Here is a 20,641-nt window from a genome sequence, read left to right as displayed (position 1 = left end):
GTATAAACTTCATTTACTTTTTTAAATCAATAGAATTATCCTTAATATTATTTTGTAATTTCTTCACTACACACTAAATAAACCAAATATTTTCTTTTTGTTTTCTTTTAATATTTGATTATAAAAAAATGTTTCCATGACGACAGAATCATGGTCAGATACTGTTCAGCAAATGGATTAAAAAAAAATTTCAAGTGGATTTTAGAAAAGCATTTTAAAGTTAAGGGAATATATTTTATATACTTCCATTAGTAGTGCAATTGTGACCGGGACAAGCGAAGGGCTGGAGGTGACAGATGCCGTTAATCCTCGGATCGATCCGACACAATAATGATATGTACAATCCTGTTCCGAACAAACAAACCACTGTAGCTAAAGAGTCTCCGAGGTGCGTTAATCTTTCATGAAGTTCCTCATGTGCTGTTGTTTACATACTTTTTGGTTTTAGCCTATTAGGCTATTAAACTATGTACTTATACCTAAAATAAAGAAAAAATAGCTTCTATTTTGATATTTGTTCAATAATAAATTCTGAATTATTAAAATTATTTCTTTCTACAATGATTCAAACTTTATATTGAAGCACCTCCACGTTTAGGGTGGTAGATTTGGGTTACTTCAACTTTCGATCCTTTCAATGATTTAAAAATATACGAGAAACTATTTTGTGTAAATGACTAATTTCTGCTCAGCTGACGGAATATTTATCACTCTGCTCAAAAAAGAAGTCGGAACCATCTTTTAATTTCTGTGCTACGTCGGATGTTAAAAAGTGTGACCAAAAAGTAATCGACATTGTTTCTGAAAAAAAAATCTCAGTCTCGTTGTTTTAAAAAAAAAAGCAGAATGTCTTCACTCTCAAACACTTCGTCAACGACAGACAAAAATAGAGGGATAAACAAAGAACTTGAAAGAGTGTGGGCGAGAGAGATGGAACCATCTTCGTCCCAATGGGGTCTGACGGATGTTAAAAGGGGTTGCACCTAAAGTAACCATGCACTCAATGGACAAAAACGCGCAGTTTGAGGTCTGTGTGGGTCCTAAAAAACCCAGAATGTCTTCACTCCAGACTCTCAAACAGTTCGTCAACGATCGCCTGGTCGCTGCTGCTGAAGAAATCTTCGGAGTGTTTCAACAAACTGTGTCCGAGTTGGAGAACGAGTTGAACCGTCAGCGTGAACAACTGGACGTGTTTCTGAAGCAACCTGTGGTTCTTCTACAACCTTTAGGTCAGTACAACACAACTGTGTTTGAGAAAAGACGCCGATTGTGTTATTTTTCTGGTGACAATATAACGGTAATATTGTCACCAGAAAAATAATTAAAACTTAAATTAGTTTTTATTGTAGGTTATATTACAACCTACAATAAGTAAGAACACATTTAAGTTTGAATTATTGTTCAAACGTGCACGTTAATCCCCTGCACTCTACAAAACAAGAGATCAGGTCAAGAGATTAAATAGGCATGGAATAACTGAAACCGTTTGTAACTTGATGATATTTAAAACAAAATATCAATAAAAGCAACCATGGAAACGTATACCTATAATGTATCCCTTACTCGCTTTATAATTTCCTGTTTTGAAATACAATTTTATTTTCATTGAGCTCTTTATCAAGAAAACTATTCAGGGTGCTCTCCTTGCACCGTTCACCCTGTGCTTTCAGAATCAGAAACTTTTAATGCCAGTGTTATACCATTGATATGCAAAGTCATTGTGAAGACACTTTATTATTGTTTTAAAACTGAGATAATTTGAATCTTATTCCGCAGACGCCCAGAAGTTGAGAGTGACTAAACAACAAGATCCTCCTGAGCAGTGCAGACCTAGTCTCGATCTTAAAGATCAGGAACCTCCAAACAAGGAAGTTGAGAAGCAGAAAAATGTTGCTCTTGTCCAGGTGAAGAGTGAACATGAGGTTCAGAGAGATGAAGAACCTTCAACCAGCAGCTTGACTCCACACATAAAAACTGAAATTGATAAGGAGGGATCAGAACCAGAGACACTTCTCCTGGACCAACAGAAGTCAGTCATTTCAACATCTAACACTGATGACAGCGAAGACTGGGATGCAACCAGTGAGCCACGACACCATTTGTTGGCGTGTGGAATGGCTAAAAAACTAAAATGCGGCTGTAAATGTTTGACTTGTTGTGGCAAAATATTTTTAAAGAAAAGGGATCTCAAGGATCACATGAGAGTTCACGCTGGTAAGGAGTCCTTCCGATTCTCTAGCTGGGGGAAATGTTTATCTGCGAGGGGGAACCACAAGAGAATTGAACCGCAAGAAAAACCCTTTAACTGCCCTCAGTGTGATAAATGTTTTACAAGGAAATGGAGCCTGACAATACACATGAAGACTCACGTCGTAAATGTTAAGGGAACTAACAAGAGCTGAAGAAACACACAACTTGCCATATATATATATATATATATATATATATATATACAAATATACAGTATGTATACATGTTTGTGTATATGTCTACTCGCCAACATTTAACATCTGCTCACAACTAAATGTAGTTTTGAGACATTTGCTTGTCCCACTGCTGTCCTTCAACACAATCAATTTTGTTCCGTTTCTGCTAAATGACCTGTGATGTCATTTAAATATGTCTGGATTAAAGAGTTTTCATGATGCAGATGTAAGTGAATTGTAAAGAATATGTTTAATGTAAAGTTGTTTTTTTTACCCTGTACTTTTGTGTATTTTTAAATGTCACGGCATATATTTTTTTAATTCAGAATATTGATATCTTGTCAATTAACAATAAACGTTTTTGTCTCGCTCAAAACATGTCTGACACCCCTGATATTAGTCATGTATGTTAGCAGAGCAGGTTTAACGTGACCATTCAATAACACGGCGAGAGACACAATTCTGCTTTTGTGTTACTCCATATGTCTCGTGGGCACACTTCATTTTTTACTATCACAGGTAAAGGCCATTCTTCAATCATTAAGTGAGCATGATGATCACATGTAATTTTCATTCATAACATAAGATAAATGAGAGCACATCTCAACAATATATAACTATAAGTTCCTTGGTGAGTGGCAAGGAATTAATAAAGTCAATCTAATCTCTCGTTCGCCCAGATTTCAGACAGGGGAGAACTATATAAAGTAACAAGTTCAAAACATGGTCATGATGAGAGACTTACTGCATCTTGGAGAGGAAGACTTCAACATTTGAAACATGTGAGTGAGTCAGGAGAGTTGGGTTTTCACATTAGTGCCCCTTTAATAACAATTAGTTGTCAAGTAGTTGATGTCATTACTTTAGCTGTTGCACAAGGTTGTTGAATACTATAAGGTCAGCTAAATTGTTGCACTGACCAGTGCCACCCGGGGACTTTCACCCAGGGATTTAGTTATGGTTCCTTTGAAGGCACTCGCAGGATACGTGGTTCAAATAAATATATACAAATGTTTATGTAAGTAGAATCTCGTACACACACACACACTGAGTTCAGAAAATACAAACAAATAGGAAATGTTCAGGCCAAGAGGAGCTGGGTCATGGTGACCTGAAGTCAGGAGAAGATGTTTTGGCTAAGAGGAGCAGTTACACAAGGGTCCGAACTAGCAAAGGATTCATTATCTGGGAGTTGGTTTGGACATTGAGAGCGTAAACATCTAGTTCCTGGACGTAGATGGAGACATTCGTCGATTTCGGGAAATCATGCAACTCTTGGTAAGAAGGACTGCCCTCCTTACAAGATCTATAACATGTCTTGGGTCCAAGGGATCGAGGATGATTCTGGTGCTCAATAAATGACTGATCTGTTACTTTGAGACTGCTGATCTCTTCAATGAAGTCTGTGGTCAATCCTTCCTCCGGTCGGTTCCTGCTACGACACAAATTCGGTTAAGCCAGGGTTACACTGACCCAGGGCAACAGGAACACCACCTTCCCTAAAGGAAATGAAAGAAATGATTGGGGTCAAACAAAATGAAGAGACAGAGAAAACCATAATTACAGTCACTAATTTACAAATTGAACAGATAATCTAATGAACATTCTACTGCCTAAAACAACCCAATTTGTAACACAGAGAGTGTTGCAAAATATTCAGACATAAAGGAAGTTAACATATAGAACATTAGCTCATCAAAAATAACCAAAGTAAGATGAATTAAAAAGCGGATTCTGTATAAACATCCGGATACACATTTTCGACAACACCTCTTCGCAGCCCAGGAATACTAGATTTAGGTCTTAAATTAACGTCACACACACAGATTCAAGATACCACTTTGAGTTTGTGAAGTACAAGCCATCAGCACCTGGAAAAAAAAACAAAAAAACCTGATGATGTGGACTAAGTAATCAAAACAAAAATAAAAAAGGAACACACTTAATACACTTATTTTACACAAACGAAATAAAATGCAGGAAAACCGATTATTTAATTAACAAAGATAAACTATGCAAAAAAAAAACAATTGAAGTAAGAAAATTAAAAAATATATATGATCGATTCATGTGAGCACCAGAACTTTTTTCTTTTTTATGTAAGCACCTGTTCGACACCAATGAGCGGAAGTGACGTCAGTGGACAGTAGGACAAGTAGAACCCGCCTCCTTATAAAGAGTGATAATCTTAAAATAATAATAAACAACACATCCACTGGAAGCAGGGGTTTTGTAACTCACCCTGTTACACCTTATACAACAATTCAACCGTTTTAACGTTGCCTAGAGAAAAGAGCGGAACCATCGTTTACATCCTGTCTTACGTCGGATGTTAATACGTGTGACATCGTATGTAAACAACACGCCATCAAATCGAGACTATGGTTGAGGTCGGTGTTTTGAGTCGGTTGGAGAAGGAGTTGGATGTGCTCAAGAAACAACCTGTGGATCAAACTATAGGTAAGTAGAACGTGCAAATTGTTTGTTTTAACTGTTGACACGTTTACCGTTTCAGGATCAAACGTTGATCAAATATGTGCTCCAGGAATACGTTGACTGATCTTGAGAAGATGGAATTAAACCTTATCTTATAGCGATGGGTTGAAAGAGTTACATTTCAAATTATTCACTGTTATCCGGTTTTCTCGGATAGTCTAAAACTGTTATTTAATATACCTTTTTAGGATGTAACAGATTAAAGATTACATTACATTTGTGTTTAACTAGTATCATATAATAAACGAATACATAATAATTCAATTTAAAATGCATAAAACCATGTTAATGTTGCCATAGACAAAGTGATTAAAAAGGCCTTTCCTGTGTTCAATTGCAGACTGTAGCTCAGTGCCAACAATTACAGCACATGGATATTTGTTACAGTTACATGGTTGGTGATCCTTAAAAGTCTTATAATAAATTACGTGTATTAATCTAAAAACAAGGCCTCAATTTTAAAATGAAATATTCAAAATTCTTTTAACATGATTAAAACGCATGATTTTGTGTTCGTTTCAAAATAATTGTAACATTTATTTATACATTTTTACCTTTTGAAAACGTTTACTTATGGCAACATAGGAAGGTGTAAATTCAGGCACAGTGTATTTTGTACATTTAGGATAATTTTTCAGTAGACTCAACAAAATCTTGTCTATATTATGTCAAAATAAACGTTTGTGTACATTTTTCCCGAAACCTATATAATTGATGTGGTGGGTTTTCAATATTATATTCTAATTGATTGTTGTGTTTTAAATTTAATTTCAAATGCAGTCAAATTTACAAATGTATAAAGCTTTAATTTTAGCTTTTTGAATCAACACCTGTTATAACTCATGATGTCTCACATGTGGAGTCTGTAACATCCTCATCATCACAAAGGACAATTTGGTCTCTTTGGAATGACGTGGTTTAAGTTTCAGCAACTCATGTACTTCAAGTGTTGACACACAAAACCCTTATTTAACAGAAAAATGAAAGGAGAAAACCAACACGCTTTTTTTTTCGAAGACAGAAGCAATTGCTAGTGCCGTGTTACCTTTCATCATGCCGGGGCTAATTGCCCACAGAGGCAGGATGTTGTTCTCTTCATGAAGATTGTTGTGAACAGTTGTGTCGTACATATCGTTTGTGATTGTGGTGAAGTCAGCGCAAAAGAATGATGGTGTGCTTCTATTGCATATTCTACTGCTTGCATTGTTACTTGAAGACATTTATATTTAAAAAAAAAGTCTGAAACATAATTATTTTGTAGTCTTCTGTAGAAATAATTGTGACTAATTGTGACATTTACATTCAACATGACGATTCAAGAAAGTGTAAAATTGCACCTTCAGACACCCTCAATCCGAACAAATGCAGCACTGAACTGTATTATATTGAGATTGAATAAAAATACTACTGAAATGAACTAAATAATTTAAATTGAAAATATATTATTCACCACGTGTAAATATCTGTGTGTAACCCACAATATCTTCTTAATAAATATGTTTTTTTATTGACTTATTAACCAAGACAGTAAACCTTTTGTTCTGCAGGCGTCCAGCAACTGGAAGTGACTAAACAAGAAGATTCTACTGAGCAGGAGTTCAGACCCAGTTTGGACGTTGAAGAACCAGAACCTCCACAAAACGGACATCAGAAGCAAGAAAGTGTTGTTGATGTCCAAGTCAAAAGTGAAGATGAAGTGCAGAGATATGAAGAACCTTCCACCAGCAGCTTGACTCGACACATAAAAACAGAAGCTGAAGAATACAATTGTGGAGGATTCGAACTAAATGCACTTCAGTCCTCTGAGCACCAGAGGCCACTCTCTTCTGAATGTGACACTGATGACAGTGAAGACTGGAGAGAAACAACTTATATTCAGCCAGATTCAAATACTGGGGAGATTCCAAGAGTGCATGTAAGTGAGAAGAAAGATAATTCTGAATCATTGAAATGCTCTGGTTGTGGGAGAACATTTTCTGCAAAGTCCGGACTGGCTCGGCACTGTAAATCATTGACTTGTTTGGTCTGTGGAAAATGCTTTAAAACGAGACAGCGTCTTGAGAATCACGCAAGAATTCACACTGGTGAAAAACCCTTCAGCTGCTCTCACTGTGGCAAATGCTTTCGACAAAGTGGGTATCTGAAAGTACACATTCGAATTCACACTGGTGAAAAACCATTCAGCTGCTCGCACTGTGGTAAATGCTTTGCTCAAAGTGGGGAACTAAAATTACATATTCGAATTCACACTGGTGAAAAACCATTTTGCTGCTCTCTGTGTAAAAAATGTTTTGTAACTAAATGGAGCCTGAAGAAACACATGAAAATCCATACAGGTGAAAAGCCATTTGACTGCTCTTACTGTGGGAAATGTTATTCAGAAAAACGATACCTAAAAGACCACATGAGAAATCATACTGGTGAAAAACCCTTCATCTGTTCTCACTGTGATAAATGTTTTACTTTTAAGAGGAGCCTGAAGGAACACATTAAAACTCACACTGGTGAAAAACCCTTTATCTGCTCTCACTGTGGTAAGTGCTTCACAAAAAGCCGGTTCCTCAAGGAGCACTTTAAAATTCATACTGGCGAGAAACCCTTTGGCTGCTCTTTCTGTGGTAAACGTTTCACTCAGAAGATACACCTGCAGGTGCACAACAGAACTCACACTTGATTTGAAAAAAAAAAAAAAACCTTCAGCTGCTCCATTTATCATAAAGATTTTACATAGCGCTTGAACCTGCAGTAAAACTTGAAAACGTTTCTAGTTTTATTCCATTAAAGATATATATATATATATATATATTTAAAAAATGTATTTCCAGAATGTCATTACTTTGTAAATGTCATCCGGTCTTATATTTGTGTTAATGTTTTGTGTTTTTGTCGAATAAAGCATGGAAACCAAGTTTTGTTATTTTAATCTGCAAATACAAAATGTTAAATGTCATTCAGCACTGCAAATGAAAGTAGATCTCAAGGGATTCAAATAAAAAAATCAGAAATATTTCATAAAATTTCCAAACATATATTTTCGCTTGACACAAAGCACCTAAAATTATATATATATATATATATACTGTAGTTTTGTCCTGTATATATATATATATATATATATATATATATATATATATAAAACACAAGGTGGTTGAGTATGAATAATTTGATTTTTATTTACATAAAATGGAGAAACAAATTAGCTTGTTATAATGCCATATATCGTATTAAATAACACAAAAAACAGCTTTGTCAAAAGATAACGAAATAAATGTGCTTGTGATACTTAATGACTTCCTGATTTAATTTGATATACGCTAAAACATTTTTTTTTTACAAGGAAAATAATGTTGGAAATAAGTGCTTTGAACTTCTTTATCTTACTTCTGTCGCCCTATGACAGGTGTTCTAATTTAAGAAACGGTTGTTTTCAGTAAATTCATTTTAAGGCCTATAGGTAAGGTTTTGGGGAAAGGATAAATGGTTGTCTACAGTGGCTGGGAAGTGCATTTTAAGGCTGCACATTCTATAATGAAAATATAAAATATTTGCTGATTAGATGTGTTGTAAAATTATAAAGCTACACTAATAATATCTGATGTTTGCTACGATAAAACTGTCATTGCAAGTACAAACATGCCCCTAATATTTATTAATGGATCGCATTGTTTTGTTTAATATCCAAGATCATGAATCTGTTGGGACCCTGCAGACTTCCAGGAGCTGCAAGTGACTAAACAAGATGGTTTACTGGAGCAGGAGTGTAGAACCAGTCTGGAACTTGAAGAACTAGAACCTCAAAACAACAAAAAAAATAAAAACAGAGGCAGATGGAGACAACTGTGGAGGATCAGAACTAAACGCACTTCTTCCCCCTGACCATCAGAAGCATCTCTCTTCTGAATGTGACACTGATGACAGTGAAGACTGGAGAGAAACCAGTAACTCTCAGCCAAGTTCGAACTCTGTGGTGAATCCAAGAATAAAAGTCAGTGAGAAGAAAGATGCCCCTGAAGACAAAGAAATCAAAGAAAAAAAGCATATACAGTATATAGTCAGATTTAGGCCATGAGGAGGTTGTGAAAGGTGATGTCAGTGAGAAAAAAGGTGATACTCAATCATTTAAATGCTCTCGATGCAGAAAAACATTCACTACAAAGTCCGGAGTGAATCAGCATTTCTGTAAATCCCTGATTTGTTTGTTTTTTAAAAAAAACGTTTAAAATCGATTCATGCAGGTGAAAAACGTTTCAGCTGCTCGCACTGTGGTAAATGTTTTAAATTGAAAGGGAACCTGAAAGAAGACATGAGGAGTCACTCAACCCTTTATCTGCTCTATTTGTAACGGAGGACTTTCACCTAGCTCGAACCTCAATACACGCATCAGTCACAAAAGATAAAATAAATTATTATTTTTCTGTCATTCGTAATCAATACCTGTGTTTCAAATTGTGTTCGTCTAATGTACAGTATATTGAACTTGGTCAATTCAATGTATTTATTTTCTTGTTCTTTCTCTTTATTTCTCTTTGTTCTTGTTCTTATTTTATTTTGATTTATTTTTTATGGAAAATTGCTGTATTTGCTGTGGCTATTGGAAAAAAACTATTTCAATCAATAAAGTTCTACCTTACACTACCTTACCTTATTTCCAGAATGTCCTTACTTGGGAAGTGTTCAACCATTTTTAAAGATACATACTGGTAAATTTTTGTCTGATGAATGTACTGTTTAAAACTCTGCCATTTTTCATATCATAGGTTTTTGATTTGTTTAGTTTTTTTTGTGAAAATGTAGTCATGACTTTCTGATCTTTATCTCTTTGGTAAAGACAGTGTGTGTTAATTAAAATATCAATGTTAACGTTAGGGGTAGAAAGAATAGGTGAGGTTTTATTTTTATTTTTTATTAATGCCTTTTATGCTGTCCCACTTCTTCCACATTCAATAAAGCTGCAGGTGGTTGATCACTGGACCTTTATTTAGAGGTTTAGTCACACAAAATCCCTAACATTGAGGATGGATTGCTTGTTATTTGTTCTCTCTCTCTCTCTCTCTCTCTCTCATTGCTGTACTCAAGGCATATCACAATAAAACATTTACAGACTGTGATTGCAGTGGTAACATTTTAACATTAAAATAATAACACAATTATTACAATGGGTAAAAAGACTAACACACATATCTGCTCATAAAAAAACTGTTATTAAGGATGGATCTTTCGCTATTTTGTTATCTCTGTAGAAAAACAATAGTAACACACACACACACATACACACATATATTTACCCCCATTTTAGTGAATTGAACAGTCATTTACTATGTTACACTGGAACAATCGTACCTTGGTTGATATGACGAGAGTGACCGGAACCATGCTTCTCTTAAAGCGCACCGTCGGATAATAAACATTGTATCACCGGAAGTCAACGTAGTCTGAATCCAGTTTTGACGTGATAAAATAAATCAGAATGTCTTCACTCCAGACTCTCAAACAGTTCGTCAACGATCGTCTGTTCGCTGCTGCTGAAGAAATCTTCGGAGTGTTTCAACAAACTGTGTCCGAGTTGGAGAACGAGTTGAACCGTCAGCGTGAACAACTGGACGCTTATCGGATGCAGACTTTGGTTGATCTACAAACAAAAGGTTAGTAAAACACGAGTACGTTAAAGTACAGACAAAAACTATACATTTATGATGAGACAGGGTTTGCTTCCCGTTCTTACCTGGTTATACTACGTGATCTTAAATGTTAATTATTTATTGTTTAATGACACAAACAACAGCTTCGTCGAATGAAAATATAGTAAAATGTACTCATTTATTTATTTGTAAGAATTCGATATTTTAATTTTATTTTAAGATAGTTTGTAACTTAATGATTTCATGTGATGTGTAAAACATTTTTTTAACACGGAACCTGAAAATAAGAGCTCTTCAAATTTTAGTTCATCTTACTTTAGTGTGTCCATATATGAGGGTTGTTTTTATTTTTTCCAAGGACCAGAGAACATATCATTGGCTGACAGGTGATTAGATAAATATAACGGATATAATATATTTTTATACAATGTTTGAAAAGTGATATATGGAGCTGAGATGTGTTAAAAAGCTTCAATAATCTGACGTTTCCTGTGACAGAACCTGTATCTCAAGTAACAAAGAAACCCCAAATATATAGTTAATGAATTATATTGTATCAATAATGATAGATTTGATCTGTATGGCACTTTACATTTGGTCACAAATCTCAAAGGTACCAGTTTAAAGATAAGACAAGATAAACAAGTGCAAAACAAGACGATTAAATAAAAATACAACATAAGAAAGTTAGATATATGCTTTACTAAAAAGGTAATCTTTTAGTAAAAGCATTCTCTGTCTGTGAAGCGCTGATGTGGTCAGGAAGGGCATTTCACAGGCAGGGAGCAGCAGCTTCGAAAGCTTTGTCCCCCATGGTCTTGAGCCGTGTACTGGGTCAAGCAGACGGTGCTGTTGGCCTGTAGATAAGATATTGTTTTGTTAAAATATCCAAGATCATGAATTTTGTGTGTCCCTGTAGACAACCAGCAGCAGCAAGTGACTACACAAGATTTCCCGGAGCAGGAGTGTAGACTCAGTCTGGACCTTGAAGAACCAGAACTTTTATACAGTGAGGATGAGAACCAGGAAAACGTTGATCTTGTCCAAGTGAAGAATGAAGATGAAGATCAGAGAGAGAAAGAAGCTTCAACCAGCGGCTTATCTCACCACATGAAAACAGAAGCTGATGAATTCAACTGTGCACTTCTGCAACCCGACCGACAGAGACAACTCTCTTCTGAATGTGACACTGATGACAGCGAAGACTGGAGAGAAACAAACAATATTCAGCCAGATTCAAACTCTGTGGAGGTTGTGAGGGATTATGTCAGCGAGAAAAAATATGTTGAATCACTTCAATGCTCTGGATGCGAAAGATCGTTTTCTACCAAGTCTGGACTGACGCGCCACTTCTGTAATTCACTGATCTGTTTGGTTTGTAAAAAACATTTTAAAACGAGACAGGTACTTGAGAATCACGTGAGAATTCACACTGGTGAAAAACCCTTCAGCTGCTCTCAATGTGGTAAATGTTTTGCACTGAAGATAAACCTGCAGAAACACGCTGAAATTCACACAGATGAGAAACCCTTTAGCTGCAATCAATGTGGTAAATGCTTTACACAAAGTGAGATCCTCAAAGAGCACTATAAAATTCATACTGGTGAAAAGCCTTATATCTGCTCTCACTGCGGTAAATGCTTTGCACAAAGTGGGGAACTAAAAGCACACGTAAGAATTCACACTGGTGAAAAACCCTTCAGTTGTGCCTACTGTGCAAAGTGTTTTGCATTCAAAGGGAACCTGAAGGAACACATGAGGATTCACACTGTAGACAAATCCTTTGGTTGTTCTTACTGTGATAAACGTTTTACATATAAATCAAACTTGAAGGTACACATGAGGATTCACACTGGAGAAAAACCCTTTAGCTGCTCCATTTGTAATAAAGATTTCGCACAGGGCTCAAACCTGCAGAAACACATGAGGATTCACAAAAGATAAAAACATTTTAGTTTAAGTCTCTTATTTATCATCTGAAATCTTTGTGCTTGTCAAGTTTTATTTCTCTAGGTATATGTTGAACTTGGTGAACTCAATTGCGCTTCCAGAATTCCCTTACTTTGTAATTGAACACTCTCTACATTTTCTGTATTATAGTAATGCACCCCGGAGCAGATGTCCAATGAATGTTTGAAGACTGTGCTATGTGACATATGAATAGTTGTATTGTTCTTATCTGTAACTACACAATTAAGTAATCACTTTCTTTGAAACAGGTTTATGAAGATAAATGTTTTTTTGCTTGTTATGAGCAAGACATTTGAAACAATGATTCCTTGATTGATATAACGTTAAAAAAAAAAGAGAACAATTCTCTGTCATTCTTCATCGTCTTCAAATTGTTCTGTGTATATGCTGGTGTTGGTGAACGTGCCATTGAAGGCTTATGGACATGAAGGATTATCAGTTGTATGCTGTTGATTAATAGTTTTTACGATTGTTAAGATGTCTACACAGTTTCATTAATATTTTACACAGGCGTCAAACATGCAGAAACACATGGAAAGTGAAAAAAAAACTAAAAAACAAGAAACTTTTTAGATTGTCTTTCTTTAATCTTCTGACTTGTGTGTCTAGTTTTATTCCATCAAAATACTTTGGTCAACTGTGTTTATTTACAGAATCAATTTATGTTAGTTTTAGTTTGTCCAATAAATGCATGGAAACCGTTGTAGAATGTGACATATTATTGTGTTTTATATGTGAAAGTACAAAAATTACTCAGCAAAGTTTGAAATAAAGAGATTCCTTTAACAATACAAATCTTGATGAACAGAAAATGTTTGTTGTTTTTCGCATCTCACATCAAATTCAATAATCATCTCTTATATATATATCTTTGTGACTTGACCCTCCAGATGGTCCTGTGAGATGTGCTGTCTGCCTTTCAACTGAAAAAGTTAAGACAGAGCTCAGTCACTGTAGTTCAAGCATATATAACAAACAAATATTTGTGACTTCACCAATAGAACCTGTTCATTTAGATGCTTCACTCAAGTGGAAAAGTGGTAACTACACTTTATCGTGAGGACACAATCTGTATATGAACCTGTTTTTAATTTGTTAATCTTCTTTGTGCCTTTTCAGACTGACTTAACTACAGCCCCTACAATTACACCACATTTACATTTTTGTTTTGTTTTTTCACATGTTCATGTCATTTAATTCAAGTTTTTCTACTTTCATTGGAATACTTTTGCATTTGTATCTTTAATGAAACATAAGACCACAATTTAATTTATGCCTTATGTCTTAATACATGCATATTTGATTTTTATATTGTGTACATGGTGTCTCTAACAAGATTGTCACATTGTTGTTTTCCTCAGGATTGACCTTGTAGCTGCTGGGGGCTTTTGAAGATGTGAGCAGTTACTAAGAATTCGATGAAGATCAGAAGTTACAACTTTGACTTTAAAGTTTAATAGTGATTTAAAATGACATTTTAATTGAATAAAATAACCGTATTGGTGATAACCATGCTGCTATACACTATGTTACAAAATGATATAATGTTAAGAATGAGAAGAGAATTTTGACAAGCTAAATTATAATTTTATTGAAATATATATTCGCTTGCTCTGATGTTCATCTGCAGGCGCTGATGCTAACATTGACCGTATCTTCTGGTTATTGGTAAATATTGTGCTAAGGATGAGAAGTTAGGCTAATTGATCATTATATAATTTTATATATTGAAGACTCAAGGCTAAAGTTGTAGCTTATCCCAAACATTTAATGAATGACACATGGATACTGATGCTAATGATATTTTTGCAGATGCTAAACCTACTATTGACTTGTGTGTTCTGAAGACAAGAGTAAATTAAAAAAAATCTAATTCCTGCTCCTGGCCTTAGTTTCAACTGTTTAACCTCCTCGATAATTTTCTCCTGAATTCACTGTTCCAGACATTCTCCGGACCAGGAGTGTAGACCCAGTCTGGACCTTGAAGAACCAGAACCTCAACAGGTGAGAAGCAGGAACATGCAACTGCTCTTGACCAAGTGAAGAGTGAAGGCTCAGAGAGAGGAGGTGAATGTTCATTCAAATATAGTGTAATTTGTTCATGTGATATCAAGCAATGTAGGAATTTATTCATTGTTTTATTTAAGTTATTATGTGAGTAATGAAGAAATGTTTAACACATTGAAAAAAACGTATTTTCGAGCTACATTGACCGTATTTTAGTAAATAGATGTTAAAAGTATGTATAAGGCAAATTGTGTTATATGTTCGCTATATAATACATGTATACAGTACGTATTCGCTATTCGGTCGAATATCTTTCTACTAAGTAAATAATTGCTGACTCGTTGTGTAAAAATTAATATCTAACTATCTCTGCTGGAAGAAAAAAAAGTATTCTAGATTGAGATAACGAGACAGACCGGAACCATTCTTCTCCCCAGGCGCTCGACCGGATGTTAGAAGTGTAGCACCGGAAGTCAACTGGCTTTCTATGGACAAAGAGTCTCAGTCCGACCTGGGACCTTAAAGTAATACAAAGGACAATGTCTTCACTCCAGACCCTCAAACAGTTCGTCAACGATCGTCTGGTCGCTGCTGCTGAAGAAATCTTCGGAGTGTTTCAACAAACTGTGTCCGAGTTGGAGAACGAGTTGAACCGTCAGCGTGAACAACTGGACGTGTTTCTGAAGCAACCTGTGGTTCGTACTTTAGGTTAGTACAACCTGACTGTACACACTTTGTTACCTTGGTAAAGTTAGTTTGATATCGGATATCCAACGTAAATTACCTGTGTGTTGTGTTGTTACGCTAAACAGCTACGATACATTTATCCGAAATGTGTTGTGATATAACTGGCTTCACAAATCACAAAGTAACCCCTAATATATTGTAAATTGATCACATTGCTCTCACGATTTTAAATTTCCAAGATCATGAATGTCTTCTGTCCTGGCAGGTAACCAGCAGCAGCAGCAAGTGATTAAAAAAGAAAACTCTTATGACTGTAGACCCAGTCTGGACTTTGAAGACCCAGAACCTCCACACAACGAAGATCAGAACCAGGAAAATGTTGCTCTTGTCCAAGTGAAGAGTGAAGATGTGTCTCAGACGGAGGAAGAACCTTCAACCAGCCGCTTGACTCGACACATAAAAACAGAAGCTGATGAATACTACATTGGAGGATCAGAACTATATGCACTTCACCACTCTGGCCACCAGAGGCCACTCTCTTCTGAATGTGACACTGATGACAGTGAAGAATGGAGAAGAAAACTGTATCTCCAGTCAGATTCAGAATCTGTGGAGGTTCCGAAGGGTTATGTTGGTCAGAAGAAAGATTGTGCTAAATCACTGAAATGCTCTGGATGTGGGAAAGCGTTTTCTGCAAAGGCTGGGCTGACTCGGCACTTCTGTAAATCACTGACGTGTTTGTTGTGTAGAAAATGCTTTAACACTAGACATGATCTTGAGAATCACATGAGAAGTCATACTGGTGAGAAACCCTTCAACTGCTCTACCTTTTTAAAACGTTTTAAATCTAAAGGGAACCTGAAAGCACACCTGAGAGTCCACACTGGAGAAAAACCATTCAGCTGCTCCATTTGTCATAAAAAATTTACATATGACTCTAATCTGCATAAACACATGAGGATTCACAAAAGATAAAAAAAACCTTTTACTTCATGTCTTTCTTTTTTAGTCATCTTGAATATGTGTCTGCGATTATTAGGTGTTTTGTCCAATGTGTAGCATTTTGCCTATCATTATTTTTGTTTCTGTTACTATAACAATTAACTTCAAAAGTTAACTTCAATAACTACTACTATACTGAAGTACACATAATGCTGCTCACTTAGTACTGAAAATAAAATGCTGACATCAAGGGATTTGAATATTAAAATCCGGACCCATTCCTGTATGATTCATTTCATCTTTGGCTGATTTATGAAAGTGTTATTATGTTGGCTTGAACAAAGCAATTTGCTATAATGTTTTAAATAGTTACAACAGATAAATGTAACCAAATAGTATCAATATAGAAACTACAAAAATAACATTGATCTTGGTTTTAGTTGTTTGCTCACGTCCATGTGAAACGATCCAGAGTCATTTATTGAATTAAAAGCTTCACACTCCCATTGTCATTCCCCTCATCTGGATGTTTTTTGCAAGAAGAAAACATTCCCACATACTCTTTTTATAATTTTTGAAACAAAAATACTCTCAAGGCCTCCTGGCCTACTATATTTGAGAACAATCTGATTTAAGATCACCAAAGGACTGAACTTTATTTACTCAAAGTTTATTATTATAGTCATTCTTTTGATAAGCTAATGGTAAATTTGGCAATGTGTCGAACCAGAAGCTCCACAGGTTCCTGGTGTCTCTGCTGTCGCTGAAGCGGTCAGAAATCCTGCTGGAATACTACCTCTTGGCCACCCTGATGCCTCGTGACAGGTTAGCCCCGGCCGTCCTCAGAACCAATATTGTCGCCTGCTTTGAAGGCTGCATTCCGAGCTCTCATGTTGAGTCTGTAGACTACATTTGTCAGCCATGGCTTCTAGTTGGCCCGAATGGAGATGGTTCTGGTGACCGTGACATCGTCCTTGCACTTCCACATGTATTAAGTAACTTCATTATAGCATCACTGCGTGTACTCTTGGTGGTCTGTCGTGCCGGTGTAGGTGGCTGCTTCTCTGAACATGCTCCAGTCTGTGGTGGAGAAGCAGTCCTGGAGTGCTTCTGTAGAACCCTCAGGCCAAACGCGAATTTGCCTTTTAGCTGGTTTGTTGACTTTAACCAGCGGCCTGTATGCTGGCATTAGCATTACAGTGGTGTGGTCTGAGGCTCCAAGATGAGGGAGAATACAAGCCTTTTTAGACACCTTTGTGTGTGGAGTAAACATTGTCCAGGGTATTGATCCTCGTGTTGGAAAGTTGATGTGTTTGTGGAGCTGTGGAAACATGTTCTTTGGGTTGGCGTGGTTGAAATCTCCAGGCAGGATGAGGAAGGCATCTGGGTGGGCTGTCTGCTGGTCACTGATATGCTGGTGGAGTTCTTGCAGCGCCTCACTCCTGTTGTTATTGGAGCCAGGGGGGATGTATATTGCCACCAGTAATATGGCACTAAATTCCCTTGGCAGGTAGAGAGGCCGGCATTTAATATTCATAAACTCCACCAGATAAGCAGTGTTTGTAGACCATACAGCGTTGTCAGGCATCACTGATGTAAACACAAAGTCCCCCGCCACGGTGGAACTTCCACCATAAATCGTTTGGCCTCGGTTTGATCCCCTTCTCTCAGTTTTGATTTCATCATCTTGTGTTACGTTTATTTTCTTTTGCCATTGTGACTTTGTTTCAGTTCATTGTGTTTGTTTATTTAGGTAACCTTGAACTAAACAATATTCATGATCCAGACACAAGCAGAACCAGTTCTTGAAGTGGGATGTTGAGGTTGATCTCTGGCCGAGGAAAGAAGAAGTTCAAACGTGCAGTTAAAGGTTCAGTTGTCTCAACAAAACATTGAAACACTAAGTGTTGTTCTACACATTCAAGTAATTACATTATGATTTATTTTAAAGCTCTTGTATTGAATAAAGGATGAGAAGAATAAATATAGCTACGATGACAAAGAAAAATGTGACATTATATGAAGACATTAATTAACCTGAATATCAACATGTCAGAAATATAATGACGAGACAAATGCAATGATACATTTATTTTATTTTAACAAAGTTTAACTGTTTCATTATATCAAAGGACATTAAGCAAAGGTATAACAAAGTTGGTTGCAGAGATTGTTAGCAGTTAGCCAAGCCAAGTCTAAAGCTGTTATCAGTCAAAATAAAGATTCCACCTCAGTGAGATATTTGAGATGTTTTTTATCTAGTGTGTACTTTAATGTGTCTTTGCAGAGTCTTCTTCAGAATAAAGTGTTTATCACAAAAAGAGCAAGCAAACGGTTTTTCTCCAGTGTGAGATTTCATGTGTACATCTAGGTTTCCTTTAGTTATAAAACCTTTACCACACTGAGGGCAGATATAGGGTTTTTCACCTGTATGACTCCTCATATGCACTTTCAGTACCCCACTTTGTGCAAAGCATCTACCACAGTGAGAGCAGATATATGGTTTTTCACCAGTGTGAATTCTCATGTGATCTTGAAGCTTTCCCATTGATTTAAAACATCTTGAACAATCCAAACACGTCAGTGATCTACAGATGTGCAAAGCAAGTCCCCTTTTTCCAGAAAATATTCTCCCACATCCAGAGCATTTCAGTGATTTTGGTTTATCCTTTTTCTCACTTCCATGAACCTTTGGAGCCTCCACTGCGTTTGAATCTGACTGAATCTCATGTGTGTCTCTCCAGTCTTCACTGTCATCAGTGTCAGCTTCAGAAGAGAGTTTCCTCTGGTGGACAGATTGGTGAAGTGTATATAATTCTGGTTCTGATCCTCCACAATTGTCTTCATCAACTTCTGTTTTTATGTGTCGAATCAAGCTGCTGGTTGAAGGTTGTTCATCTCTCTGAACTTCATCTTCACTCTTCACTTGGACAAGAGCGGGTTTTTCCTGCTTCTCACCAGCGTCATTTGGAGGTTCTGGGTCTTCGAGGTCAAGACTGGGTCTATAGACCTGCTCAGGATGATCTTCTTGTTTAGTCACTCTCAGCTTCTGGACGTCTGCAGAAATAAACGTTCATCTTTTCAGTAACAAGAGTAAAAAAATAATTGTAGTGGGTTTAGATCAATGTTCTGTTTTCTGTTCAATGATTTTGCAAAATACTCGTATTTCTCCGAAAAGATATCCATAAAGTTCATCTATCTATCTATCTTTCTATAATTGATCATCTTTTTACTGAAGCTCGAATTGTTTTATTAATTATGTTTTCTGAAAATGGAACCACAACCTCTGCCTCACTATTCGCTGAACCTACGTTCATTTTACAAGGTGTCGTTATTTGGTTTTCCTTTAAATTAAAATAATAATTTTATCTGACCATGTCCAGCCACATAAGGAAAACCAATTAAAAACACTGGATATGAAATAAGTGATTAATTCACTTAATAATGAAGTTACAGTGACAAGTTAATCTATAACACTCTTATAAATTACATTTTAACAATGACTCCAGAGTGGGATCAACGACATTAAAGTGACAAAAACGTTGTGTTGTACTGACCTAAAGGTTGTAGATGAAGCACAGGTTGCTTCAGAAACACGTCCAGTTGTTCACGCTGACGGTTCAACTCGTTCTCCAACTCGGACACAGTTTGTTGAAACACTCCGAAGATTTCTTCAGCAGCAGCGACCAGACGATCGTTGACGAACTGTTTGAGAGTCTGGAGTGAAGACATTCTGCTTTAAAAAACTCCACAACGACATCAACCCTTTCCCTCCAGAGTGTTGTTTGCTTTTGGTGTCACACTTTTTGACATCCGACGGACCCCATGGAGAAAAGATAGTTCCATCTCCATTCATTTCATGCGCTTTACCAATTCATCTAGTTCTATTAATAATGAATCAGTTTTGTCAATATGAATTATGAAGAATATAATTATTATTCCGAATATATAATTTAATCTCATTTGCTCAAAATATTTTCTTTATTCATGTATTCAGGTGTTCTGATAAAAAGTTTAAAAAAAAACTATAACCTAATAATTAACTCAACAAATGAATCCATGATAATTCATGAATTTCAAAGTTGTGACTAGAGTTCTTGACAGATTCATATACAGTAGGATTGAATCCTCGACAGTCAAGCAGCATATTTTATGGCCATTTATTAAAATGTCTAAAATGATTTCAAAGTACCTCTGCCACTTAACTCTAGCTCCATATAGTCAATATTTGGGATAGCTAACCCATTAGCAGCCTAGAGCTGTAGCCAGTGACAGGAATGTAGTTTCTCCTTACCCTGGGGTTCAAAGTGGTCACAAAGAAATGTTCTGTGACTGTAGAAACTATAGATCCAGTGTATATCAGACAAGGAACCATCACAACCCTAATACTTACATTTAGGTGAGGACATGAAGAGATCGATTTAGATGCTTCACTTAAATCATCTGGTTTAACACTTGAGGTTAACGCCACCC

The 20,641-nt window shown here is 36.2% G+C and overlaps 3 protein-coding genes across 3 annotated transcripts; 2 read left to right on the top strand and 1 right to left on the bottom strand.

Moving 5' to 3' along the window:
• Positions 1-1,022: 1,022 nt before the first annotated feature.
• LOC148087462 (uncharacterized) lies at positions 1,023-7,700 on the top strand. The gene is made up of 4 exons (XM_087786309.1): positions 1,023-1,229; positions 1,777-2,397; positions 4,797-4,886; positions 6,470-7,700. Exons 1-4 carry the CDS (start codon positions 1,055-1,057, stop codon positions 7,594-7,596), a joined length of 2,013 nt encoding a protein of 670 aa, XP_087642435.1. The 5' UTR covers positions 1,023-1,054; the 3' UTR covers positions 7,597-7,700.
• Positions 7,701-10,382: 2,682 nt separating this feature from the next.
• LOC148087461 (uncharacterized) lies at positions 10,383-13,218 on the top strand. The gene is made up of 2 exons (XM_087788309.1): positions 10,383-10,564; positions 11,481-13,218. Exons 1-2 carry the CDS (start codon positions 10,390-10,392, stop codon positions 12,503-12,505), a joined length of 1,200 nt encoding a protein of 399 aa, XP_087644435.1. The 5' UTR covers positions 10,383-10,389; the 3' UTR covers positions 12,506-13,218.
• Positions 13,219-18,246: 5,028 nt separating this feature from the next.
• On the bottom strand, positions 18,247-19,931 carry LOC148087460 (uncharacterized). Its single transcript, XM_087788286.1, has 2 exons — positions 19,726-19,931; positions 18,247-19,225 (listed from the first exon to the last, which is right to left on the bottom strand). Exons 1-2 carry the CDS (start codon positions 19,898-19,900, stop codon positions 18,423-18,425), a joined length of 978 nt encoding a protein of 325 aa, XP_087644412.1. The 5' UTR covers positions 19,901-19,931; the 3' UTR covers positions 18,247-18,422.
• Between the last annotated feature and the right edge of the window lie 710 nt (positions 19,932-20,641).

This window comes from Callionymus lyra, chromosome 1 (assembly GCF_982586985.1).
Source record: "Callionymus lyra chromosome 1, fCalLyr1.hap1.1, whole genome shotgun sequence".
Lineage (NCBI taxonomy): Eukaryota > Metazoa > Chordata > Actinopteri > Syngnathiformes > Callionymidae > Callionymus > Callionymus lyra.
Note: the sequence above shows the minus strand (reverse complement) of the source record. Positions and strands in the feature narration are given on the sequence as shown.

What these genes read in the sequence shown, in the direction of transcription:
- LOC148087462 (XM_087786309.1), top strand. Translation starts at nt 1,055, where the DNA reads ATGTCTTCACTCCAGACTCTCAAACAGTTCGTCAACGATCGCCTGGTC. An exon ending in GGTTCTTCTACAACCTTTAG is followed by an intron (nt 1,230 to 1,776) that starts GTCAGTACAACA and finishes CTTATTCCGCAG; the next exon opens with ACGCCCAGAAGTTGAGAGTG. An exon ending in ACCTGTGGATCAAACTATAG is followed by an intron (nt 4,887 to 6,469) that starts GTAAGTAGAACG and finishes TTTGTTCTGCAG; the next exon opens with GCGTCCAGCAACTGGAAGTG.
- LOC148087460 (XM_087788286.1), bottom strand. Translation starts at nt 19,900, where the DNA reads ATGTCTTCACTCCAGACTCTCAAACAGTTCGTCAACGATCGTCTGGTC. An exon ending in GCTTCATCTACAACCTTTAG is followed by an intron (nt 19,226 to 19,725) that starts GTCAGTACAACA and finishes TTATTTCTGCAG; the next exon opens with ACGTCCAGAAGCTGAGAGTG.
- LOC148087461 (XM_087788309.1), top strand. Translation starts at nt 10,390, where the DNA reads ATGTCTTCACTCCAGACTCTCAAACAGTTCGTCAACGATCGTCTGTTC. An exon ending in GGTTGATCTACAAACAAAAG is followed by an intron (nt 10,565 to 11,480) that starts GTTAGTAAAACA and finishes GTGTCCCTGTAG; the next exon opens with ACAACCAGCAGCAGCAAGTG.